Genomic DNA, 24,774 nt, shown 5'->3' with positions numbered 1-24,774 from the left:
TTTTGTAAAACTATCAATCATTATATTAAAAATAAAAGTAAAAAGAAACTGAATCTCAAATATGTATTTTATTGATATTCATAAAGAGGATTTTCATGTAGAGATTGTTTACTAAGCCAACAGTAATTCTGTTCAGTAACGGTCTTGCCTTGTTTCGAAGTACCGCCTTTTAAAGTGGAAATCATTTAGAGCTCCGTATTTTACGAAATAAAATGATTTAGAATATGAATCAGAGGAGACAGCCTATAATTGATGACTATATTCAAAGTTTAGGAATATAAAAGTATCGAGATATATTTCAATCGTTCGAATTGGATCTTGGGAAGAACACCACGAGAGATATGCGTCTAAATTCCACAATCCGATTTTCCACTTATAACGTGAGTACTGATTTAGATTCTCTTGACGATGGTTTACGTTAAATAGATGAGCGAAAAGTAGAAATGGGCTACAGCCTTTTGAGATTTGTTAAAATAAGACTATACTCGACAATTACCATAGGAAGGAAGCAAGGCTGTTTTATTGTGTTTGTAGGCCCTAGGCACTTTTTCTGACGTTTTTGTTTCAAATGTCATGTTATTTCATCTTATTTTACCACTTAACCATAATATGTTGCTAAGTTTAAAGGTAGTAGTAAGTGTAGGGAGCTTTTGGTTCTCGTATTTTTAAAGGGTTGCTAATATCACCCTCTAAAGCAGTATAACCCACCCACCCTAATTAATGTCATTAAAAGTCGCTAGATGAATTGAGCCTATGTGGGTGCATAGGGTATTAGCTGATTATTATTATATTATTTACTGTTAAATAATGTGATCGTTGTAAAATAATAGTAATTAGGAGTTAGTTTAAATATATTGTCCGAAAGTAATATAGCGTAAAATATGTCACACGGCTTGTAAATAAGTTGATTATTTGAATTAATATTTTATCGAACTTTTTCTTCAAATTAAAACTAAGACCGTGAATGATCTATAAAAATTCTTGGCATTGATAATAACATCATCTTCTATGCAGGGCCAGATTAAGAAGAGTTTTGCCCGGGGAAATACCTCAGTGAGCGCGCTCTAATGAGCTCAGAATACCAGAGGGGAAACGGAACATCCCGTTTATGTTCCAAGTAATTTGGATTTCGTGATTTGATAGGGATATAACATTTGGATGGCGTCTGGGGGCACATGCCCCTCCTTAATCCGGCCCGGCTTCTACATTTTAGATAGCATAACAACCCTATTATACACTAATATCAAAAGTAGCTTAAGACCCAAAAGTGTGTCAGAACGGTATAGTAGTTACTGAGTGTTTGTCGCAAAGTAAAATAGGGAAACGAAGGGGGGTCGGAAAATTCGTCACCAAAATCGAGGTACGCCAGCGCCGCCGAGTGAGGCGTTTTCGAACGTATGTCTACGGGCGAGTAAATCGAAGAGAGATAATCGCGTCAGATTATAGACTAAATATAATGTTGCTAGTATTATTCAAACTAGTAGGTTATGTAGTCTATAGTGTGACTAGGTCTCACTAGAAATTTTAATAGGTGCTGACACACTTTTGGGTCTTATGCTACTTTTGCTAATATACTATTCCATTGAAAACGCTTCATATTTCTATGTAATTTAATTTTTCTTCGTGAGATTCAGTGTGAAATAAGATTGTTCTTTAACAAATGTTCCACTTATAAAGGAAAACTACTAATGGCTTAATTCCATGCAAAAAAAACAGTTAAGATTTTCCAAAATAAATGTTAAACAACTTTTAGTTTCATAAAGATAGTGCTCCGGAATAAACCGAACTGATAATTGTGAGTGAAAACGAAACATGTAGCAGATATCTTTTCAAATATCGAGCTATTTTGAAAAAGTGCTAATATGACCATATTTATTGAATCAAATGACCAGTGATGGGCAACGGCTGGCTCGCGGACCAGTGGTGACCCACCTGGTATTTTCATATTGACTTTGTCTAACTTAAACTTAAGTGATTTCAATGGAAAACGTTCGTACCGTTGTAGGCGCGCATCGTATTTGTAATGGGCCTCCGTTCGGTGAACAAAAATGTATAGTTATTATCATTTCATAGTCATTGGCTTTAGTATAGTCTATATTTACATTTTGTTACTCGCGTGTTCTACTTTATCTCAAACCATTTTTTTTTAAAGAATTAGTCAGTCTTTTTTTGGGCCGCTCGATTCTTTTAGATTCGGAATTTCGCGCACCATCTAAACTACTTACTCAGTACAGTACTTGGTGACTTTGGCCAAATTTGTACACTTAACGTTTTGGTGGACATTCATTAGATGGTAATAGCCTTGAATAAGAAAATTACCTTCAAATATTCAAATATATTTTAGCTACCACCATGGACGGCTTTGGAGAAAGACAATGACAATTTGGTGTTAAAAGAATCCATTCTGAAGGATATAAAGACTTTTATTTCAGCTATGCTCAATTTAACGTAAGTATACACGCCGCATTAAAGCACTAAGTAGGAAGTGTTTTTGATAATATTTTAGACTAGCTGAGAAGCCCAGGCTTTCACCTAGTTGAGTAAATTGGGGTTTAGATAACGGAAACAACATGCACCGTTACCCCCCCAGAAGTCGAACTTCTGATGTAAAAAACATATTCATTTACTTATGATATCATGTTTTTCTGTTTTTTTATCTTAGATAAGTTTTTTTGTGTTTTTTATTTTTGTTAATCCCCTTTTTATTAAAAATCTAAAATAAAAATTGATTCCCCCATAAAAGGGATATAATATTTAAACCTTACTTTATTTGACTCCAATAATAATAGCCAAGATAAAATATAAAGCAAACATTTCTTTTTCCCTTGACCAATTTGTTTCTAACTTAATTCCCTACGAAAAGTTTATTATATCACCTGAATCAATCAGAACAGTAAAATTATAAAATCTTAAAATGTTAAATAATCCCTTAAATATGGTTTTCAGGTATCATTGTTATAGAATTAGTTGGCATCTTGATAGCTATTGGTTGTAGTGGTTTCAGATTGGATCCCTTCATTAAGGAAGAAGGTAACAGATATCCATAAAAATATGGTATCATTTAAATAATTAAATTTAAATCGATATAGAAGAGAGAGAGAAACCCATAGATCGTCGATGTTTGGTATATCCAGAATTAAATTAAATCATTTAAGTTAAAATCTATTTAAAACCAATTCGCTAGCCTTGGCTTCGTTAAAATCCTTTCCCATTGTTACTCGTTTTACACCTTCCTCCTTCTCCTCTCCTTGGCGCCAGCAAAGTCTAGAAAAGCAAGTCGAAGGTCGATTGCACCACGAACCCCAACCAAACCAAAAGAGCCCCAGCAACCCCCTGCCGAAAACTTTACTTCATCAGTAGCATTCAACATGTCAATTTAGACGACCAAGAACCTGGAAAATTTCCGCTGGTCACCCCAAAGACGGGAGAAAGAAGGGACCGAAATAAGCTTAATGAAGCGTCTATGTTATTTTAAAGGTAATAGCAACAGCCCGGGCGAATCGGAAGTCGTGGAAGTCTTTCTACGTCATTCGAAAGCACAACCAAAATCAATAAGCACACCCAAACATACACTTCCGGCACCCTACATTTTCAACCCTCCCCAAGCTGAAAAACAACAAAACCAAAGAGCACCCCCAGAGAAGGCAGAGAATCCGCCGCTTAGTTCAAGGCACCATGAGACCAGACTAGTTTGGCTGTGACAGAAGAGTTTCCCCAGTTTGGACTTTTTCTCCGCGACAGCCACAAATTAAAATAAAAGAGGCTGAAATGCCCAAATAAATCCCCTCAAAGATGCAAATTTAGCACGAATATCGTTTTACGCCCAACACTTTCCCCAAATAGAGACTTTTTAACGTTAGTAGGAACAATTTTCGGTTAATCATAATTCCCGAAGGAGAAATCTTTCAATCCACGCGTCGTCAAAGTTCGACCCGTTTGTAGGAGACAATCCTGGCTCCGTCCCTTCTTTGTCGAGAAACAAAGTCGTCTTCGTCATCTTCAAACACCCAGAACTGCGAGACATCAAGAAAGATTATCCCCAGAAGGAAGACGTTCATCTATCGTAACGTTGAAATTTTCATATTTTCCCTCCTCCCACTTTGGATCACCCATCAAGCTAAAACGATAATCCTCCCGCTAATCTGTCGCCATTGAGTCAAACCCCTTAAAATTCTGTTACAACGGTTCCCCCTCTCACCCTTTCTTTTTCTCTCTCGAAGCCCCTCGTAGATGACCAAAAGTATTTTACCATTAGAAGGTTAAGATTTTATCCTTTATCCCCCTTAAAATAAATTTCTTAATTTAAATTTATATTATCTCCTTTTCTCTTAAGTAGCCCCTAAATAATTATAATTAAAGTAATTCCGTATCCCAATGTCTCCCATTAAGCAGGGTTCAAAACCTGATTTATGTAAGTAGAACTTGTTTTATTTTGTTAATTCATTGTTTAAAGGGAAAGTGTCTATAAAAGTATTTTTAATTATTTGAATTTCGTCACGATTCCAATTCAATGCCAACTACCTCATTTACTTTCTTTCCCCTTATTACCTGTCCGACCTCGCATCCCGCGTCGACCGAGCGGTAAAAGCACTATACTTTAAATATGCAAATAAAATTATTTCAACATGCACTATGCTTTAAATATGCAAAATTTTAAATAGTAAATAGGCATTTTTTAAATATCATATCTTGTAATATTAACATATATTTGTTTTCTTTGATGATAAAGCGTTTGTATACACAATATTTTTAGTTTCTGCGTTCGCATGGGTTTTCTAAATTAATTCCCGCAGTTTTAAGTGACACCGATAGAGGGAGATTTTATTTATATAGATAATAACGCCCTTTAAAATTTTTATATGAATACTGCAGCATTGTGATTGTAAACGGCTATATATTAATTTTCTGGTTCAATTCGTTAGGATCAGTTTGATTAAAACATATCCACCCAAAAACCAATCGGTTAAAAATTGCAAGGTCTTTTAAACAAAAATGTTACGTCCTATATTACTCTAGGCCATAAAAGTAGTGAAATCAAATAACGGGCAAAATCTGTAATTATATTCCCATAAACATCATAAACTGGACTTATTTATCGACAAGTGATGTGCTCTGAAGTAATATGCTAGACCTTGCGCGTCCTAAGTGTTTTACTGAGTTAAAATACTTTGTACAACCATTTCTTAGCTTAGCTGTTACTATTCTAATTATACAATATCAGTTAAATAATTTACCAAGTTAATTAAAGAAAAAGGTCAATATAAGAAAAAACGTTTTCTTAAGAATGTATAAAGAGTGAACAAATCATAAAATTTACAACATAGCGGACGAAAGGCAAGCAAAAATATCAAGAATTAGTTCCTAAAAACGATGTAGATGGCAGCACTACCTAATCACGGGACCATTTCAACCTCCCGACTTTAAAGTTTTCTTTCGTTCTCGCAAAATAAAAACACTCGATAAAATTACTGAACCTGTCCGTACTAGTGGTACTCGAACATTTCTGTACATTATCGATAGGTGGCGGTGCGACTACTGAAACTGGCAAATAACCGAAAGCAGACAAGTTGTTGACTGCCGTGACGTAATTACTGCAGTCAACAACTTGTCTTCTTAATTTAATTATGGTTTTAAGGTAAAAGAGTAAATTTAAACAAAGAAGATAATATATTTCGATATAAACAATATATTTGAAATGTTTTATGGTTGTACAAAGGATTTTAACTCCGTAAAACACTTAGGACGCGCAAGGTCTAGCATATTAATTCAGAGCACATCACTTGTCGATAAATAAGTCCAGTTTATGACGTCTATGGGAATAAAATTACAGATCTTCCCCGTTATTGGATTTCACTACTTTTATGGCCTAGAGTAATATAGGACGTGACGTTTTTGTTTAAAAGACCTTGCAATTTTTAACCGAATGGTTTTTGGGTGGATTTTACGCCTTTTTGTTTATAACAATAGAAGTGAAGTTATTATAATACCTTTAATCGTAACAAAGCGGAAATAATGTTTATAAACAAAATTGGAAAGTGAACTTTTACCTATTTGGAATACTGATAACTGCCTAGCTCTTTCGCCAACATTGTGTACGTTTAGATATTTTTTACTTTAATTTCTTGAAAACGTGACGTCATTATGCTCTTTAATTCATTTTTTAATGTTAATAAATAGGCTTGTGTGATTGTTATTAAACTTTACACGTTTTTTACTGTGTTTATTACTCATTGGCATGGTTTACCGCCCTCTGGCGGCACACTGCCCTCCCTGACACTGGCGAGACACTTCGAACTCACTGCACCTCTTTCACTTAGAAACAACCTATAAATCAGTAGCATTCGAATGTTTAATCTATTTTTGTAATTATAAACGTCATAAACTGGACTTATTTATCGACAAGCCCTATGGCGGACAACCACCACCCTGACACTCGCAAGCGATCTGCCATTTTTTGTTTCGGGGTGACGTTTTAGGACTTTAATCACGCGCTGTTCGCGCTATAACAGGCTTTAACAGCGCTCTGTTCCCCGCGCGCGCTTGCTCCACGTGCGGTCTGCGGAGGGAAGGCGAAAGAAAATGGCAGCTCACTTGGCGGTAAATTTCGCTCGTTTAAAAATTAATTTCTCGTCATTAAAAAAAGATACAATTTTACGACTGATATTTTTGAGTATATTTAAACATGATCTTTCAAATAGACCCAAGTTTTACCCAACCTGGACTTTTCCTTTAAGGAATTCAACACTTACAAACACTTAACAAGTCTTTTTTTAAATATACGTTTTCGATAGGGATATGAATAAGAAGTCGACGATTTCGTAGAGTAACAGATCTTATTAGTGTTGTTCTTTACTGAGTATGTCCTTACCTCATCTTTTAGCAAAACTGTTACTACACGTTCGTAGTCTTTCACCTTAACGTTCATTATGACCTAATTAAGAAATTTCGCATTCAAATCAAATAGCCGTAAAAAAATTCATTTCATTTTTAGATTTGTTGGGGTGCGGCCACCTGAAAATACTCATGGGAAAATGTTGTCACCCAATAACTGGACTGGTGTAATCGGAGTGTTAAAGAGAAATGTAAGCCAAGTGCATGTACTTCATAATCTCTACCTTTAAGATGTGCCTTTGCTTTGTACAATTTCATTTGAGAGAAAAGATATTTTGGCCAATCTATTGCAAATATTTTAACCATAGAGCGTAAACACTTATTTTGCAATTAACCATTTAACATAAATCCAACTGGTGGAATTTCCCTACATTGAAATTATTGGGAGATTGAAGGGTATTTAGACTTTACTTTCAGCTTAAAGGCGATTTCGGAGTGGATTAGTTGTGGCAGAAGAATAAATTCATTTAGAGTAAATTTAGTCGCAAACAGACATTAACTATTTATTACTCGTTTATAATTTTTGTTTTTATTGCTATCTAACAGCAAATCGCAGGACAAAATTGTTAAATAATAACGTCGAACGTATGTACTAGCTAACCTATCTCAAAATCTCAAAACAGGTGAAAGGTATCCTCCTACTTTATGTAACCCAATATTTTTGATGTTCGAAATCGTACCACAGACTAGGAAAACCAGTTTTACGGGTCTTGGATTTTTACCCATCGTATCAGCAATTTATTGTCGAAATATCAACCCAATAATGATGAAAGTGAAATATACATGACGTATTCAACGTGGTTAAAAGATGAAGTTAATTTTTAAAAATTATATAATAAAATGAAGCTAGTTTTGTAGCCGTGGATCCACATCAGGCGTCGTACAATATTGGTTATTGTAGGCAGCCTTATGAGGAGTCACGACTTGAAGCTCGCTATATTTTTTTATATAATTTAGAAAAATGCACTTTTAACCTCGTATCCCGCATGTAAAGTTAACTTGCATCGTACAATTGTACAGTGGATTATGTTTTTTTTAAATTTATTATCAATCCCACCAAATACGTATTTCTAATAAAATAATGATGGGCTCTTCGAAAAATTTGTTTAAAAAATTATTTGAACATTACTTAATTATGAGGATTCACTCCTGCGCGTTTATTTATTTTTAGGAAGCGGATTTGGGACTTTTGCCGTTTGGGTTCTCGGAAAGAAGACACGCAGCGATGGATTTCACGTCGCCTGTTTATTATTCGTACGCCACTATTTTATCCCAGGCTCCGCAAAGCTTCAAAGATCCATTTACGTTCTTGAATGCTATAGAAATGGAGGTATGCAAATTTGTGAGATTTTCACTTCATTGTAATATTATATTTAATACTTCAGTTGAAACCTTAGATCTACGTTTTGGCCAATTAAACGAGATGTTGAGAAAATTAATCTACTAAGTAGCAGGGGCTTTTAGAATTATTTGAAATGTTGAACGTGACAATAAAACTTCAAACCCATTGTTTGATAAAGTCAAAAACGCACCGTATTTTATATAAAGGTTTTAGCCTTTATGAAACGTTTTAGACGGATTTATTGAAATAATTTTCTTAAAAATAAAGATAGAAAACTATTTTATAAAATACAGTTGAAAGCAGCACTTGAGCATATAGTTAGAATAAAATCGAATCAAAATTCCACTGATTTCGGAATAAAACTTTTTATTATACAGAATTGTGATTTTATTTTATCGTAGAAAATTATTTAGTTACCGATGTAGCATAGAAATCAAATAAGTATGCCATTATTTGGCTTGATTTTTCGCTTCATTATGATTTGAATCTAAACGTTGAAGAGCGTCATTTCATCAGATGCCCCTCACAGGAATATTTTTGTGGAAAAATAAACGATAAAATAAATGCCAAAGGCTTCCCGGCGCGGCTTTGGTAGTTTTTGTTAATCCACTTCGCGTCATCAATTTCCACTGAAGTAATTTATGCTTATATAGAAACCAAGGACGTATATAAGGGAGTGGTTTAGGGGATTCAACCTCCCCCCCCCCTTAGGACTCGATTACTTTCTTACGAAAGGAGCGCAACATTAAGAAATAAACAGTAAAGAAATAACGTAAAGGGACCAGCCTTCCACAATTTTATCAGTTAAAAATACTTAATTTTAATAATTAACTTAATATTTGTATCTAAAATGTTTGTTAATGCAGCAGTCAGTAAAATGTTAGTGTTAAATATTATTTTACGTTCTTAGAGATTAGATATTTCCTATTGTACCCTTATAATCAAATCGTCATGCTTGTGACTGTAAGCCAATTATGCGTATTACCACCTTTACCGATCTGTTATGGTATATCTGTACCTTCTTACCGATAAATGAGTTATCATCGATTGTGCCATGATTGCTTTCTTATCAAATCGTTATTGCAATTGTTTCTAACTTTTCGGTCAGTCTAGAGGGGCAGAAATCAAAGATTTTTAAAGACAAATTAATGTGGGTGAATTGAGACCTACCTAGGACCATATATATATATATATATATTTAATAATAATCAGCTAGGCTAATACCCAAGGCAACACCCTAGGCCTAAGTCATCAAGCGACTTGGCTTACCGCCACTCTTAGTGACATACCAGGTTTTTGCGACCTCGTGTTCCGCGAGGTGTGTCTAAAATGCACACTGCTCTCCTCGGTGTACCGCGTTTCGGTGATACCTGACTTCCCTGGGCGTCGATCCCTACCTACCTTTGTGGATGCGTTAAGTGTGGTTTTTTCGCGGCCTATTGCTGGTTTCCTATTATTCATAGTGTTTATTCGTTCGCTTGCGTTTTTGTACATCTGTTGTTATTGTGCGTTATATTGATTCTTTGTTATTACTTCGTTCTTTTGTAATTTTTAAATTGTTCTCACACGCTGAACTCCCGACGGGTTATTATTTTGAGTGCTAACGTGTTCTAACAATACTTTATCTATTCAATGTTATTTTATTTTGACTACTTTGCTAATTTTTTCTTTTTCTTTCTTATGATTGTTCCCATGCATTTTGTACTGTTATACTTAAATTACAACGCGTGATAAACTTTCCTGGGCTTGCGGCCCGAAAGGCTCTTGTTAGTCTTCTCAGCCTGCCCCTACCCTTTCATGGCGGCCTCCGCCTCGCCCGATGGCAGCACCATCCCCAATTCTCAAGATTCTGCATCCGACGATGGCGAGACTAATAGATCCAAAGGTGGAACTAAACCTCTTCCACCTCACTCGGGGGGAGTTTCCCACTGCTACGTTGACTGCCTACTCGATCACACCAACATTTACTTCCTGTGGGTCTGTGTAGATTTCCCGTCTACCCATAGAGCTAAAATGGTCACCTTTGAGAAGAAGCTTAACCGAATCCAGATCCTTGAAGCTGAAAATAATAATCTCAAGCAGAAGCTCTCAGTCACTCAGTCCGCTACTGACTGCCTACATCCATTGGTGGGGCCTGGAACTGAGCAATCTGATCAAGCTACTCCAAATCCCGGCAACGTTAAACTGCCACCATCTGACGAACTGCCACCATCTCAAGCCGCAACTCCATGGACCCAGGTTGCCCGTAAAAGGCCACCACCAAAGAAATCCCCTAAAGCACAACAGCCCCGCTTGCATCAAGTCACTGGTATCGCCTCCTCGTCTCCTACCGCCTCCCTCCAAGCCGCCCCCGCGCTGACGGTCATCTACGTTTCTCGGCTTCATGTAAGTCTAACAGTCCAAGATTTCGATTCCTACATCTCTGATCTCGGCATCACGCCCTACGGTCTGAAGCTCCTAGTTCTTCGTAAGCAAAGCTTTAAAACGGGCTTCTTTGACGTTACGGAACAGGACGTACCAGCTGCTCTTGATCCTCTCAACTGGCCTGAGGGTACCGTCCTATCCCGCAGTGTTAGAGCAGTCAAAAATCGGGATCCAGCCCTCTGGGGACAAAAAACTTATCCAACACACGCCCACCTTGCGGCGAAGGTGGAAAGACGTCTGGTAGTCTCCCATGCTCACATCAACACCACTGTCACCCAAGTTGAAACCCACCTACACCAACTTGGCCTCCATCCGCTCGCTAACACATTGGTACCGGGCTCCGGGCGGCAAAGTCACGTCTCTTTCCAGATAACAATTCCGGACCACGAAGAAAGGCAAGCTTACAAGCCCGAAAATTGGGCAACTGGCATAAAAATTAGCGCTTATCGCCCTTCCCCGAGCCCTCAGCCTGCTACCCAAACCCAGGAGGTATCAAAGCCCAGTAAATGACCTGCTGCGGTGGGCCAATCTATCCTCTATACCAACCTAAGTTCCATCTGCAACAAACTCTATGGTCTCCGCGCTTATGTTGAAGTCCACCAGCCCTTTGTCGTTGCAGTTACAGAAACCAAGGCTGATGACTCCATCTCCTCTTTCGAAATGTTCGGCCCGTATTGTACTGTCTACCAAAAGACAGGAACAGGCACGCTGGCGTCTCTGCCTTGCTGTCAGTTCAGCCTACAAACCGTACCCCATAGATCTCAAGACTGCAGTGGAAGCCGTGGCAGTGAGAATCAATATTGGTTCGTCCTGCTACTGCATTTGCTGCATCTACCGCCCTCCATCTGCTAAACCTACCTACACGAAGCACCTCAACGATCTAGTCACCCGTTTGATCACCATCTCCTCCTGCTAATCGGCGATTTAAATTTCCCTTCAATCAATTGGAGCACCCTCATGAGCTACTCCTCTGAAGCTACCAGTTTCATCCTCACCACTGTCGCTGCTAACCTTGCACAGATTGTGCTGGTCTCTGATGCCAATCTCATTGACCACATTGATCATCTCTCTGGTATTGGATCATGATTTCCTTTCATTGACTGTTCGTAAAGTGAGCGCGCCCCCAAGCAAGCCCCCACGCCTTGTTCACAACTTCAATAAGGCCGATTACCCTGCCATCACCGTTCCATTGTCAAATTTTCTCTCCGTGCAGCACGTACTCACAACATGGACCGGGTGGCATCGGTCCTCACTTCCAACAGACGACAGTCTTACCAGCTTGTCTCCCAGAAAACAAGTCACCTGGTATCCCCGATCTAAATGAACCGGAGGGTGTCCTCACCGGCGCTGGGGCTAAAGCAACGCTGCTGGCCAATACCTTCCAGCGCACATTCCCAGTTCACCCCTTTGAAACGGTTCCTCTCATGCACTCCCGAGCCCCGGTGAGGCCTCCAATTATTTACACGATACAGGGCGTGCAAAGTCTGCTGCAGAAAGGCAAACCCTCTAAGGCTGCGGGCCCTGATGATATTCCGGCCAACGTTTTGAAAAACTGTGCCGTGGGTCTGGCGGCTCCCCGACGGAGCTCTTCCAACTCTCTTATGACTGTGTGTCAGAATTTATAGCCCGGTGTACCTAGTAACAAAGACCATACCACCGGAGGCCTATCATCATAGTACCCTACGCCAGCGTCTACCTACCCCAGACAGGTGACAAATCCAGCATGGGTAGAGGAACCCTACTACTGATGGTCGCACCTTTGACGCAAGCCACTTAACCCAGCAGAAGGTGCAGCAATGGGTGGACCAATCCCCACTTCGCACACAGCAGTGGGATTTAGAATGGATGCTATAGCAACTCCAGCCGACACCCTACCTACGTAGGTAAGGAGCCAAACCCTTTGGAGAGAGCTCCTAAAGGGGAACGACGAGCACACAGCAGTCCAAGTAACCCGGCACAGCTGGCACCGGATATCCCGGTGGGCCCCAAAAGGCCGGGAAACAGGACCGCCGTGCCCGCATATGGAGGCTCGCCGCCCCACAGCAGGCTACCCAATCCGCCGAGGCAACCAGTTTGCCTGGACCCTCTCCGTTAGCCTGAACCGAAGTTCAGTATCCAGCCCAAACCTGACCGAAGTCGGAGGTGGAGATAGGACCATTTGATCAGAGCTAACATCTCCCATTGCGCCACCGCCCTTATGGGTTACAAGAGCCGGACCCCGACTAACCGGTAAAGCCACCAGTTATTGCACACTCTAACCCATTTAGGGCCCCTCGCCTACGAGAGGCAAAAATTCCCTCTGCGCGCGCTCTCCTCTCACGTCAATTTGGTTGTTTGTTAAGTTAACATAGGGACGTCAAAAAACCATCAGCCAAATCGAGACTGATCCATCCGTAGATCGCCCGATTGCGCTACTCTCCCTAGAGCTCAAGACCGATGAACACATCGTAGCCCATACTATAACCTCCCACCTTACAGCCCATGACATCCTTCAATCGTACCAACACGGCTTTCGTAGTGGCTTTAGTGCGGAAACTCAACTTCTCTGCTGCATTGAGGCTTGGTCTGTCGGTCTTCAACAGACTGGCCGAGTCGACATTATCCCAAACAGTTCCGTAAAGAACTTACTGTGTTCCTAGGATAATTAATTTATGTGTATTGCCTTTACCTTCCGTGGTATGAAGTTCCTCTACTCCTGTATATATTTTTCTCCGCTGTCTTAACGTGATGGGTCTTTGACCTTTTGTTATGCAATAAACGATCTTAAGAACTTAAGAATTCAGGTGGCTGGGTTACAATGCGTAATATATATATTATATATATATAAGAAAAACGTTGGTTGAAAAAACTCATTTCCTGAAGTATATATATAAATGAGTTTTGTTAACCAACGTTTTTGTTACGAGGGATAACTTGGAAAATTGCATTTAGGAATTCATATTGCAACAAGTGTTAGACAATTTCCATTTTGTATGCAAAACCAAGCAAGCGAAAGTAATAACTAATGCTAATTCTTCAATGAAACTGATTAATGATAACCTACTCTTTCACATTAAGGAATGAAATTAAAAAATAACAGGTCAGCGCATTGTTTAATTGTTCCATATAAAAAAGTTCTAAACGAAATAAAAAGTTCTTTCGTTTCCCCAGTTAATTTATAAAAAATTTCAAAATCAATAAAACGTGAGAGAACCATAAGCTTTTCAACTGCAAATAACTTGAACACATACCTAATTTTAAGATTGATGAAAATTGAGTTACATATAACGTTGCAAACTCCTAAACCGTTTAATTTCTTTAATGTTTATACACCATTATAATTTAATACAAAAAACCATGATAATATTAGCTGCGTTCAGTAACGCTCAACGAAATATCTAAATAATTATTTTCGTTGAGACCGTTGCCAAACGTGACGTAGGATCTTGTTGAGCGCTTTTTACGCTTGTTGTTAATTTAATAAAATATCGTTTGTCACGCCGTCTGCAGCTAGCCTTACTCCATGCTGTGACGTCACGTGGCCGTTCAGAACCTTACTATCTGCTCTTACAACCGATAACTTCGTTGCTCAACGGACGGACAACGTGAAGCAGCATACAGTACTAATCCGGACTCAAGGTTTACTCTACGGCGAGTCCGTTGAGTGTTACTGAACATAACAACTCATTAAAAGTTTAATACACGAAAATTATGAGAGCAAAATAAATAAAACAGTGGAGCAGACGACTACCTGATTGTCAATTGACGCCAGATGTAGAAATGTGGGCAAGATGAAGTTTGACATCTGAAAAACCCAGTTCCACGATGTTTTTACCCCCCTGGTGTTCAAACTGAGTTAAAATAGGTTGCCTAATATATATACCTGGATGCGAAATTTATTTTATGTTTTAAAATTATTTGCAAAAATCTGTCTTAATCTAAAATATCGTCAATATCTCGTTTTTTATAATACCAAATACATTACTTAACATGAATTACACCCGTATACCCATCACGGCAAATAAAAGAAGAACTCGCCGGAAAAGTGTCCAGAATGGAGGCGGCGTTCCCACGTTGGATGGTGATTGCTATCCGTTGAATGAGAGTGATTTACCGCCGGCCTAAGGCACAAGTGTCATACCATCAGGACGTTTACCGTCGTGCCTGGATAGACCTGGGGGTTCCCACACGGAAGGCATATCAACGGAAACTAGTGCACGCTTTAGAATGTCATTGATGGCGTCGTGTCTAGACAAACAACTCAAGCCACGCGTATCCATGGAGCCACACTTACAGTTGTGAGGTACACAAATTTTAGCACCCAAGCTTAATCCGACAGCTATCTTAAAGGTGTCGTTGTGCCAAGGGAAGAAGATGGCAAGGCGTTTAATCAGGCTCTAAACTCTTTACACGTGATATAGAGTAAACGGGCTTTATCCTGGTTATCGGATGCTTTTTCCAGAGTTGAAATAGCATGTTCTAACAGTGGGTGCTCCCATGCCCGTTGCGTGTCTTGGTGATCCCGGGAAGGAAGCTCTTCTTGACAAAGCTCAAGCCACTTAGCAAGCAAATCATTGCAATTCTTTAAAGATGTCGGAATAATTGCCTGCACCAAAGATTCGACACTGGAGCTCAAGGCTAGAAAGGCGACAAGGTGGGCTTCGAAGCGTGCCGAATTCCCAAACCTCTCTTAGAGACAGGAAGAGCCACTTGTTCCCAAGATACACCGTCCATCTAAGTTTTAGTTATGGTCTACACGCTCTGGTGCAAAACTTCGTCAAAAGTCGCGGCGCCAAGTTGGGGAACAGCGTAAGAGATACGCCAGTTTTGGAATCAAGTAAGAATTCTTCGAGAGGAAAAACCCACAATGATCGGGTATCAAAGTTTTTGACCAAGATGGTGATAACCGTGGTTTTAGAAGATAGCGAGGCACCAGTGTCAAGTAATTCGAGAGAGAAAGGAGTGTAATTCCTGGTCCTTCGACTTCGAAAAGAGACTTGAAGAAGCTGTCGTCTTTACCATCGTTGTTAAAGGGGCTCCAAAGCTCGGTGGCAAAAAAAAATGACCATGCTTTTCCTTCCCCCCAACCCCTCACTGGGCCTCGGCAGAGTCGGTTAGAGTCAACCCTAAATTTCGCACTTTACTGACTTTACACACATTTTGTCACCGAACTTTGGAGCCCCTTTAATTACTAAGAGCTCGCACTTTGCTGGGTTTAGAGCAAGGCCAGCCTCAGCCGAGAGGTGTTTTAAACTAAATCAATCAAAACTTTTTGAGGATCAGCTACTAAAGAAGAGTCATATTAGACGCCATGTTATGCACCAGCAGGCAAAAAAGGTCCGGGTCAAGCGGTCCCCCTTGTTGGACAGCGCGTTTAGAACCAGTGAGGTTCTCGTCGGAAGCCAGGTGCGAGGGTGACTTGTAACACTGCCGAAGGAAAAGGTACAGCTCTGAATTTCTTTGTAAACGCATTCGAAGGAGTGATAGCGTTAAGGAAGTCTTTTTTCAGCTAAACTTTCTGTCCTTGGTGCGGGTGGTTAACATAGCGTCTCGTGGCCAAGCGAGGACATGATGCTAATACAACCCAGCTTAGCCACCAAGCGACGGTTAGTATTCCCCACGGCAATTGGCCTCCGTCTTTCATTCGAAGAGCGCAAAGGGAAGCGCAATAAAGAGTTTGGCAGACCTGAGGAAGATGACCTCCGAGCATTAGGTTGTATAATTTGGTAATCGATCCCAGCAAACAATCCCCCGAGTCTGCTTTTAGATGTTGGGGCTTCAATGAATCAAGGCCGCCGGCGGGGAAAGACAGCAAAGCAGATCGGACTTTGGAGTCGGAAACAGTTAGGTGCGGCGTAGAAGACCAGGTAACGTCGGCTTCAAATGAATAATCAATGTGGTCCAACCCGGATGGATGTTTACTCAATAAAGTTGACAGAGTAGCAGTTGTAGGTTGAAAAAGAGTCATCTGAGAAAACGACACGGAAGACGCTGGAAATATCACCGTCCGCAAGTTTTGCCTCGCGGCGATTGCATGTTTCGCTCTTTAAGGGTTTTCGCAGGAGGCTTAGACGAACGCGAAGCGGTAGGAAGAACGAAGCCGTCCGGGATCTTGCTGGTATTGGATTAAATACGAGTGGCAAGAGACTGCTTTACCTTCGGATACGGACGATTCGTGCGGACAAGCCGCTGGGAAACAAGTGGAGAGAGCTCTAGCAGCCAATTGAATTCGACGCAAACCACGGCGAGAAGATTTTAAATTGGCAAGGAGGTCTATAAAGGGTACCTGGTTAAGGTCGGAAGACTCACCGTCATCTACGTTGGTTTCTGTGTTTGGTTTGGAAGTTGTTGAAGATTTACTGAAGTGGCTATTTATGATCTTGAAATGTTTACCACACTGGGAACATGCCGACATAGAAACTTGAGAAGACAAGAAATTTTTTAATGTTAAATTTTGTGAACCCCACCTCACCGAAAGACGAAACAATGTAAAACATAACAATGGAGAATACAAGGCATATAACCATTAACACTTCATAAGAACAAAATTAAAATTTAGTGGTAGGCTACGAAAGGGGAAACACGCGAAAATGAAGGCCGAAAGAGGACCACACTACCGTGCGACCGCACCCAAAGTTCGTAAAAATGCTTGCCACACTATAAGGTTGGCTCACGTGGACGCGCCGGGTGCCGGTTTGGGGGGGGACCTTTGGGGCGGCAAGAAAAGACGTCCCTCGAGCTTTTGACGTCCCAAATTCCAGAGAGAAAAGAATCAAGATTCCCCGCGTAAGGAAAATCCCTGTAACTTTTGGCGCGAAGCAAGGCGTGCAAAATTGTTAGGTACGCTGAATGCACCCCCCTTGGACCGCACCTATCTTTATATTTAAAACTTAGATATATTATACTATGTTATTGACAGAAAAAATATCGGTAAACTAAAATTTACACTAATAACACTAAAACGAGCGATGATTTAGCAATGAGCGTGGTCTTAACACTACTATGTATTAACAAATGAACAAAAAGTCCATATCTGGTCTTTGATTTGTCTCAATTCACCTGCCTTAAACCTGCTTTTCTACTGCATTAATAGAAGCATTTTTAAATTAATTTATTAATATTCCAAGAACCCATTGAAGTGATCACTTTTATGCTTTATCACTTGCCATTTATAAATATCATTTTCGAAAATCTTTTTAAAGGTATGGATTGCTTTACTTCTGGCTATTTTGAGTATAACTTTTACATTGTTTTTAACTGAAAACTGGTCAATTAATAATACATGGAATGAATGTAAAATGAATAAGAGGAAAAACCGATCACTAACAGTCTACAGCTGGATAGCTATCTCAGTGCTACTTCAACAAGGTTTGGACATTTTTGATTATTTGCAATTACCCTATTAAGTAAATAAGTATATTTAAGAACCCTAGCTAGACAGAAATGTTAATTGTAATTTGATCACGGTTTTGAATTTTAATTAAAATCTTTCTTGGAATTAAATAACTTTAAGTATAATTAATTAATCAATCAAACAAAGGTTAAATAATTCTGTTTTTTTAACACTTTACTATTGTTTTATAAAAAAAACAAGATCTGAAATAACATTTATACTCCAATCTATTAAATTATTTTGATTCGCAGAAGAAACCTATCATCCAGAAAGAAAACTTTCGAAGTTTGTGTTGATATTATGGTACTACGGAAGTCTGATAACGGCAATGGGTTTCTCAGGAACTCTGATTGCGCTGTTCGCCTTGTCCAGGGACGTCAAAATTGAAAACTTGGAGGATATCCTAGTAACTCCCAAAATAAGAACAACGGTTCCAAAATCTAGTTTATTTCAAGATTTTTTCCAAGTATGTAATTATCCTAACTAAACGTTGACATTGAGTGTTGTACTAATTTTACTTTTTAAAACCAAAAAATATTTTACAATGATAAGAAATTCACAAAGATTTGGAATATTCAAATTTTAAGTTAGTTTTAAAAATGTGACATGCAATTGTTCGTTATTGCACAGTCAACCATTTTTACTGTTTTAATAACTGGGCAATAATCAGCTAGGCTAATACCCAAGGCAACACCTTAGACCAAAGTTATCTAGCGACTAATAATGCCTTTAAACACGTGGGCTGGTTACAATGCGTAGGAGGGTGGTGCCAATCCCTTTATGTCACTCGAGCCAACAACTCCCTACACCAACTATTACCGTTAACCTCTACAAGTTCTTATGGTAAGGGGAAACCGGTGCGATAAAACTTTCTATTAATTATCGGTCAAAGCGTTCCAAAACAAACTATAATGAAGCAGATAACTCTAACTTCAAGCATAACTCCCCCAATTTTCAAAATATAATAGTGTACACCTTATATTAATAAAAACGGTATTCAAAAGGAATGAATAATTCTTAGTTTTTTTTAATTTTAGTTTTCACCTTCAGAAATACCAATGAAGGTATGGGAACAGATTGAAAGAACGAAAGGTTGCGTGAGTGTGCCACATCTGCTGACCGAGCAAAACATGGCGTCTATCAGAGCGGGGAAAACCCTGATGATCTGGGAAACTATTCCTGTCCATTTTCTAATTGCAAAGTCGTGCTTTTCGAATCAAATGTATCAAGTTTCTCCGCCATTGTTTTGGATTCCTCTTTCACTCGGTGTCAGGAAAGGTTTACCGCAACATCAGATGGAACAAATTAACTTTTCGTAAGTCGAATGCCGTAAAAGTGAATTCTTGCAAAGAGTAATAGAGTATATACTAGTGATAGGCACATACGCTAAGTTTAAGCAGTGCTCATTTAAGCAACGAAATCAGCTCTTCGCTCTGCTAATTTCGTTTTAGGAAATCGTTGTGAGATTTCCTATGACATTTTTAAACAAACATCAAAATCAATTGATTTAATATTTAATTATGCCTAAAGTAAGATCCTTCAGATTTCCACATTTTAATTATTTTATTGCTCATTTGAAATGCGACAATTTAATTGAAAGACAGCATATATGTCTTCTAGGCGATCTAAATGCTAACATTTAATTTGAAAATATAAAGGTGCGTGAATGCGTTAAAAGGTACGAATCCATAGTTTCTTTGAAATATTTTCGTGGCTTTCTGAAGTTCGATTAAACTAAAGCTACTCTTTACTATTCCATTCTTGAACTACGGCGCTCCACTCCTTACCCGATCATTTGAGCAATGAATTCGGCTCTCCTCTCCTTACTCGATCAATTGAGCAGTTAATTCGGCTCTCCTCTCCTTACTCGATCAATTGAGCAATTAATTCGGCTCTCCTCTCCTTACCCGATCATTTGAGCAATTAATTCGGCTTTCCTCTCCTTACCCGATCATTTGAGCAATTAATTCGGCTCTCCTCTCCTTACTCGATCAATTGAGCAATTAATTCGGCTCTCCTCTCCTTACTCGATCATTTGAGAAATGAATTCGGCTCTGCTCTCCTTACTCGATCAGCTGAGCGATGAATTCGGCGCACCGCTCTTTTCCGTTTCGCACTTTTAGTGACGGAAACCATTCTGGCCAATAAGGCTTGAAAAATTGCTCAAAATTACCTAATGATTACCGATTTAAACAATTAATTTTTGGTTATAGAATTTTGAATTACGTGGAAACTCAACAAATTTGGATCATTATGGAAAAGTTGTTTCAACCAGCTCGTCAATGTGTTTGGAAAAAGCAAGGGAAGTCAGTACTCCCACTCGGATTCAAAGAAGTTTCTGGAATATTTTACATCATGCTGATTGGTCTATTATTGGCGTGTTTTTGTTTCGCCTTGGAAAACGCGTTTTGCTCCATCTCAAAATATAAATATATTGGAGTTTCAGTAAGAACTTGAGTTAATAATATAGGGATTTTTAACTATAAGTGACACATTATGACTCGGCTTGCATCCAATGAAGTTCGAAATGAGTTACACTTTTCGCCACAATGCTAGTCCAATGCTGCGGGTTTAAAGTCCATGGTATTTTGATCGCTTCGCAGATCAAAGAAAAGCTTTAAAAATCAAAGAGTACTAAAAAATCAATTTTATTTGGCTGTTTTAGATTTTTTAGAAAAATTTTCATGTTGAATGACAATAAAATATAAAATAACTTTCCATTTGCTAAATTAAAAACTGTAAATTCTTTTATAATTTATTCTGATCAAAACTTCAATTGCGTATATTGGTGGTTCGTATATCAATGAGTGTATTATTTAGAATAATATTTCACAATAAAAAAAAATATCAAATTTACTGAAATTCAACACATTTTACCACTTAACGATTGATCGATCCTTTTAAATCAAAACGTAAGCACAGCGCCGGCGCTAGGGTAGAACAAGTGGAGCGGTCGCTCTAGGCGCCACGACAGCGGCCAGGTGGAAAGGGGCGCCAAAATTCCCTTTGAGAGGCGCGGGGCGGCGTGGCAACAATAGAAAAAAATATCTCGCTCTACCCTGACCAAGGGCTAGGGCCGGCGCTGCGTAAGCATTGCCAATAACTTTTATTTGGCACTATGCAAAATTATAAATAGCTTAAATAACTTTATAAATATAAGTCCCAGACTCCCAGTTCTTCAATTGACTTGATGTTTATGGAGGCTTATTTAATAAAGTGTGTTTTTCTGTTCCCATTTCAAATTATATATTGCACTACTCATTTGGTGCGCTAATGGACAAATGGATCGAAAAAGCGTTGTATATAGCGTTAAGAATTTATATAAAAGAGCTATACTATTAATTCTGCAGAAATTTAAGTCTTATTTTATAGCAATTGTAGCTTTAAAAATTTAAAGGCGATTTACTGAAGATAGGCACCCCTACGTTAATTTACGCGCTTTATTATTTGGGTAAAAAGTCAAAAATGTCTAATGAACATAAAGTGCATCATTTCAACTTAACTCTTACAGTCCTTACGCGGTGCCAGTTTTGGTATCATTATGGTAAGTACAATGTTAAGTATGTTTTCCTTTACGTCTAGTTGAAAGTCTTGCGCTCTTCTGAAAATCTGATTTCGTATAGCGCAAGGTGCACGAACGTATTTAAAGGTAGATTGTGAACCTACACACGTCTAACTAGTGCGAACGCAACTTTGTTAATTAATCTGAAAGAATTTCTCAAACAAAACTTGAGTCGTTACCGTCGATCAAATATATTCGTAAATAAAATAAATAAGGCACGTAACTAAAACGATACAACAACCGAATCAAGGGCTCAGAGATAATATATGAAAATACGATGCAACATGTTGACAGAATAGTCCTGTAAATGTTACCGGGTTTTGGTATTTGTTAAAGAGAATATTTACAGGAATAACGTATATTCTTTAAGAAAGGTATTTACCGTAAAAAGTATAGAAGAGGTACGTAAAAACCTTTAGCACACTTTAAATCTGTGTAAATTACAGGGAAAATGTCTGTGAAATTGTCAGTGCACATTGCAAAATTAACATAAATATAATGCTTTCGCTAAGTAAGTTAGCTTACGTTAAAAGTACAGTTTGATGTCGTAAATACGTTTTATGTAATTGAAAACTGTATGTTTTACATATATGGGAAGCTAAAATATACATGTTTGAAGGGAAAAATTCACAAGTTCAACAGAGCTGTCACAATTGTGAACAGTCGGGGGTAATATTTGCGCTCAATAAATGATTTTTAGTGAATGTGAGATTCCTTTTTCCATCTAAAACACTGCGACCTGTATAAATCAAAATTGCCACGCATATATGGTTCTTTTAGGTTCGTAGCCGTTATAAATCCTGAAAACCCCAAGGATGTGGTTAATACCAAAGTTATAGGATTAATAAATAAGGTATTAGCTCTCGAGTGGACCCAGCCTACGAGTACCAATATTTAAACGTAATGTTTTGAAATACTTCATGGTAGAAGTAAATGCATTTAAAGTGTACATTGTTTATACCGAAAAGGTTCCAAGCTGAACTTTTGCCGAAACAATTGAATAAAATATGAAAACATTATCATAAATGATTATTTTTTAAATAAGGTAGTTCACGTAAAAACACAGCTCCGAATTGTATATTTTACACATTCTTCAATATAATACACATACCTACCCGTAAATTATACAGTACTTCCAACTGTATATTTTACACATTCTGCAATATAATAAACATGACTACCCGTCAAATATGCAGTACTTCAAACTGTATATTTCACATATTCCTCGATATATTAAATATATCTTACTGTACAATATACAATTATTTGAGCTGTATATTTTACAAATTCTTCAATATAATAAACATTACTTACGGTAAAATATACAGTACTTCAGACTATATTTCACATATTTTTCCATAAAATACAAATAACTGTAAAATATACTGAGGGGCGAACTGTAGTTTAAACATTTTTAGCTAGAAACTGTACTACAGTGTATGTAAAATGTATAGAGTTAACTACTGTTATGTTTACATATCGTCCTGTAACAACAAAAACCTCTGCAGTAAACTTTTTAATGTAAAATCTACATATTGTTTATGTACATAAATTTCACGAAAAGATCCAGTTCAATCTACAGTAACGACATGGACACCCTTGGGTTCAAAATATACCTGTAAATTCGACAGCATATTTTTCTCTCAGTGCACTACGCAACTCGAAAGGAAGAAACCTGAAACATCACCCCGTTGGTGGGTACTGCAGCCTTCCCTTAAAGGAGCCCAGATTCACGAGGCCCGCGAAAAGTTTTGCGCTCGCCATTCAAAGACAAGAGATGAAAGAGAGATAATAGGGAAGGGCTAGTTAAGATTGGAAAAATTCGAAGTGATAAATTAATCTATGAAAGTGGTGTGCATCAAGGTACAGTGCTTGGACCGCTCCTTTTTCTAACTTATATAAATGCAATTTGTAAATGTAACCATTCTGATCACTCAGTCTCATTCGCCGATGATATGGTTATTCTATATCACGACAAAACGTGGTTTGATGTATTTAAGAAGGCAAACATTGGAATTAATAAGATAAAACTATTACTAGATGATCATTTATTAAGTTTAAATTTAACAAAAACATGCTACATAACTTTTTCGATAACACAAAGGAAATGTTAAAATCCATAGCTCAAATTGTAAATTTATTTCAAGATGTAATTGTAATAACTTGTAGAAAGTATCTTCTACTAAATATTTAGGCATTATTGTTGATGAGATTCTAAAATGGAATGACCAAATTTCTTATACCATAAAATCTTTAAGATACTCTATGTTCAATATATATAAACTCAGAAATATACTTGACTGTAGTACTTTACGCTCGGTTTACCATGCATCTGTAAACTCAATTTAATCCTACGGAACCATATGCTGGGGCAGCGCAACAGATACTGCCTTGCTACCTTGCATAATCGAATAATACGTGTTTGTCTGAAAAAGCCATGGTATTACTCTACTGCTAAACTATATAGTGAATACGATGTACTTAATATCAAACAATTATATATAATAGTCGTAGTTTCAACATATTTTACGGAGGCTAATTCTAATAGTATTGAACATAAATCTAATTACTTCACTCGATTTTTTATGAAATCAGAATGTTTGTGTTACGCGTAGGCGTGTAATATATTTAGGTCCAAAATGGTTTAACAATTTAATTTTGAACTAAAAGTGAGTACTTCTCTTAATTCATTCAGAATTAGCTTAAAACAATTTGTAAAAAACAACAACGATATTTTTCCTTAAGTAATTAATCATCAAACTATATAAATATATTTTATACACGGTCGAAATAACTTTGTGATCCACAAATTCCCCCTAAATACAAGCCCTGCTTAGGTAGGGTAAATATGCTGTGCGCAGCTTTTTATCTACTGTTTGTTGTAAAACTAAAATTATTGCACAATAAAGAAAGAAATAAATAATAATATGAAACCCATTAGAGAGCCTTTTTGAAAAAAGCAAACATAGGTTACAAGAGATAATATACAACTGCGTTGCCCAACATTTTGACTTGGTGCACGAGACTCAATCGTTGCTTAATCTTGATTTAAAAAATATCTTCCGCTAAAATTATGATTATTTGAGTAGATGCGAGTGGTGCAGGCCGTTTTTCTGGAAAACATTAATAATATTTTCTTTCTATTTATTTCTGTGGAGAACTTGGCCTTCTAGCCTCGCTTTC

General features: G+C 38.0%; 1 protein-coding gene across 1 annotated transcript; it reads left to right on the top strand.

Annotated features, from left to right (window-relative positions):
- The first annotated feature begins 17,908 nt into the window (after window positions 1–17,908).
- On the top strand, window positions 17,909–20,486 carry LOC149945682 (glutamate receptor ionotropic, kainate 5-like). The gene is made up of 4 exons (XM_090176676.1): window positions 17,909–18,004; window positions 18,281–18,495; window positions 19,067–19,344; window positions 20,243–20,486. The coding sequence occupies exons 1-4, from the start codon at window positions 17,935–17,937 to the stop codon at window positions 20,484–20,486; spliced, it is 807 nt and encodes a 268-aa protein (XP_090032802.1). The 5' UTR covers window positions 17,909–17,934.
- Window positions 20,487–24,774: the final 4,288 nt, after the last annotated feature.

Source organism: Leiobunum rupestre, chromosome 5, assembly GCF_980474605.1.
Source record: "Leiobunum rupestre chromosome 5, qqLeiRupe1.1.hap1, whole genome shotgun sequence".
In the NCBI taxonomy this organism is placed as follows: Eukaryota; Metazoa; Arthropoda; class Arachnida; order Opiliones; family Sclerosomatidae; genus Leiobunum; species Leiobunum rupestre.
The sequence above is the reverse complement of the archived record's forward strand: the minus strand, read 5'-3'. Positions and strand labels throughout refer to the sequence as shown.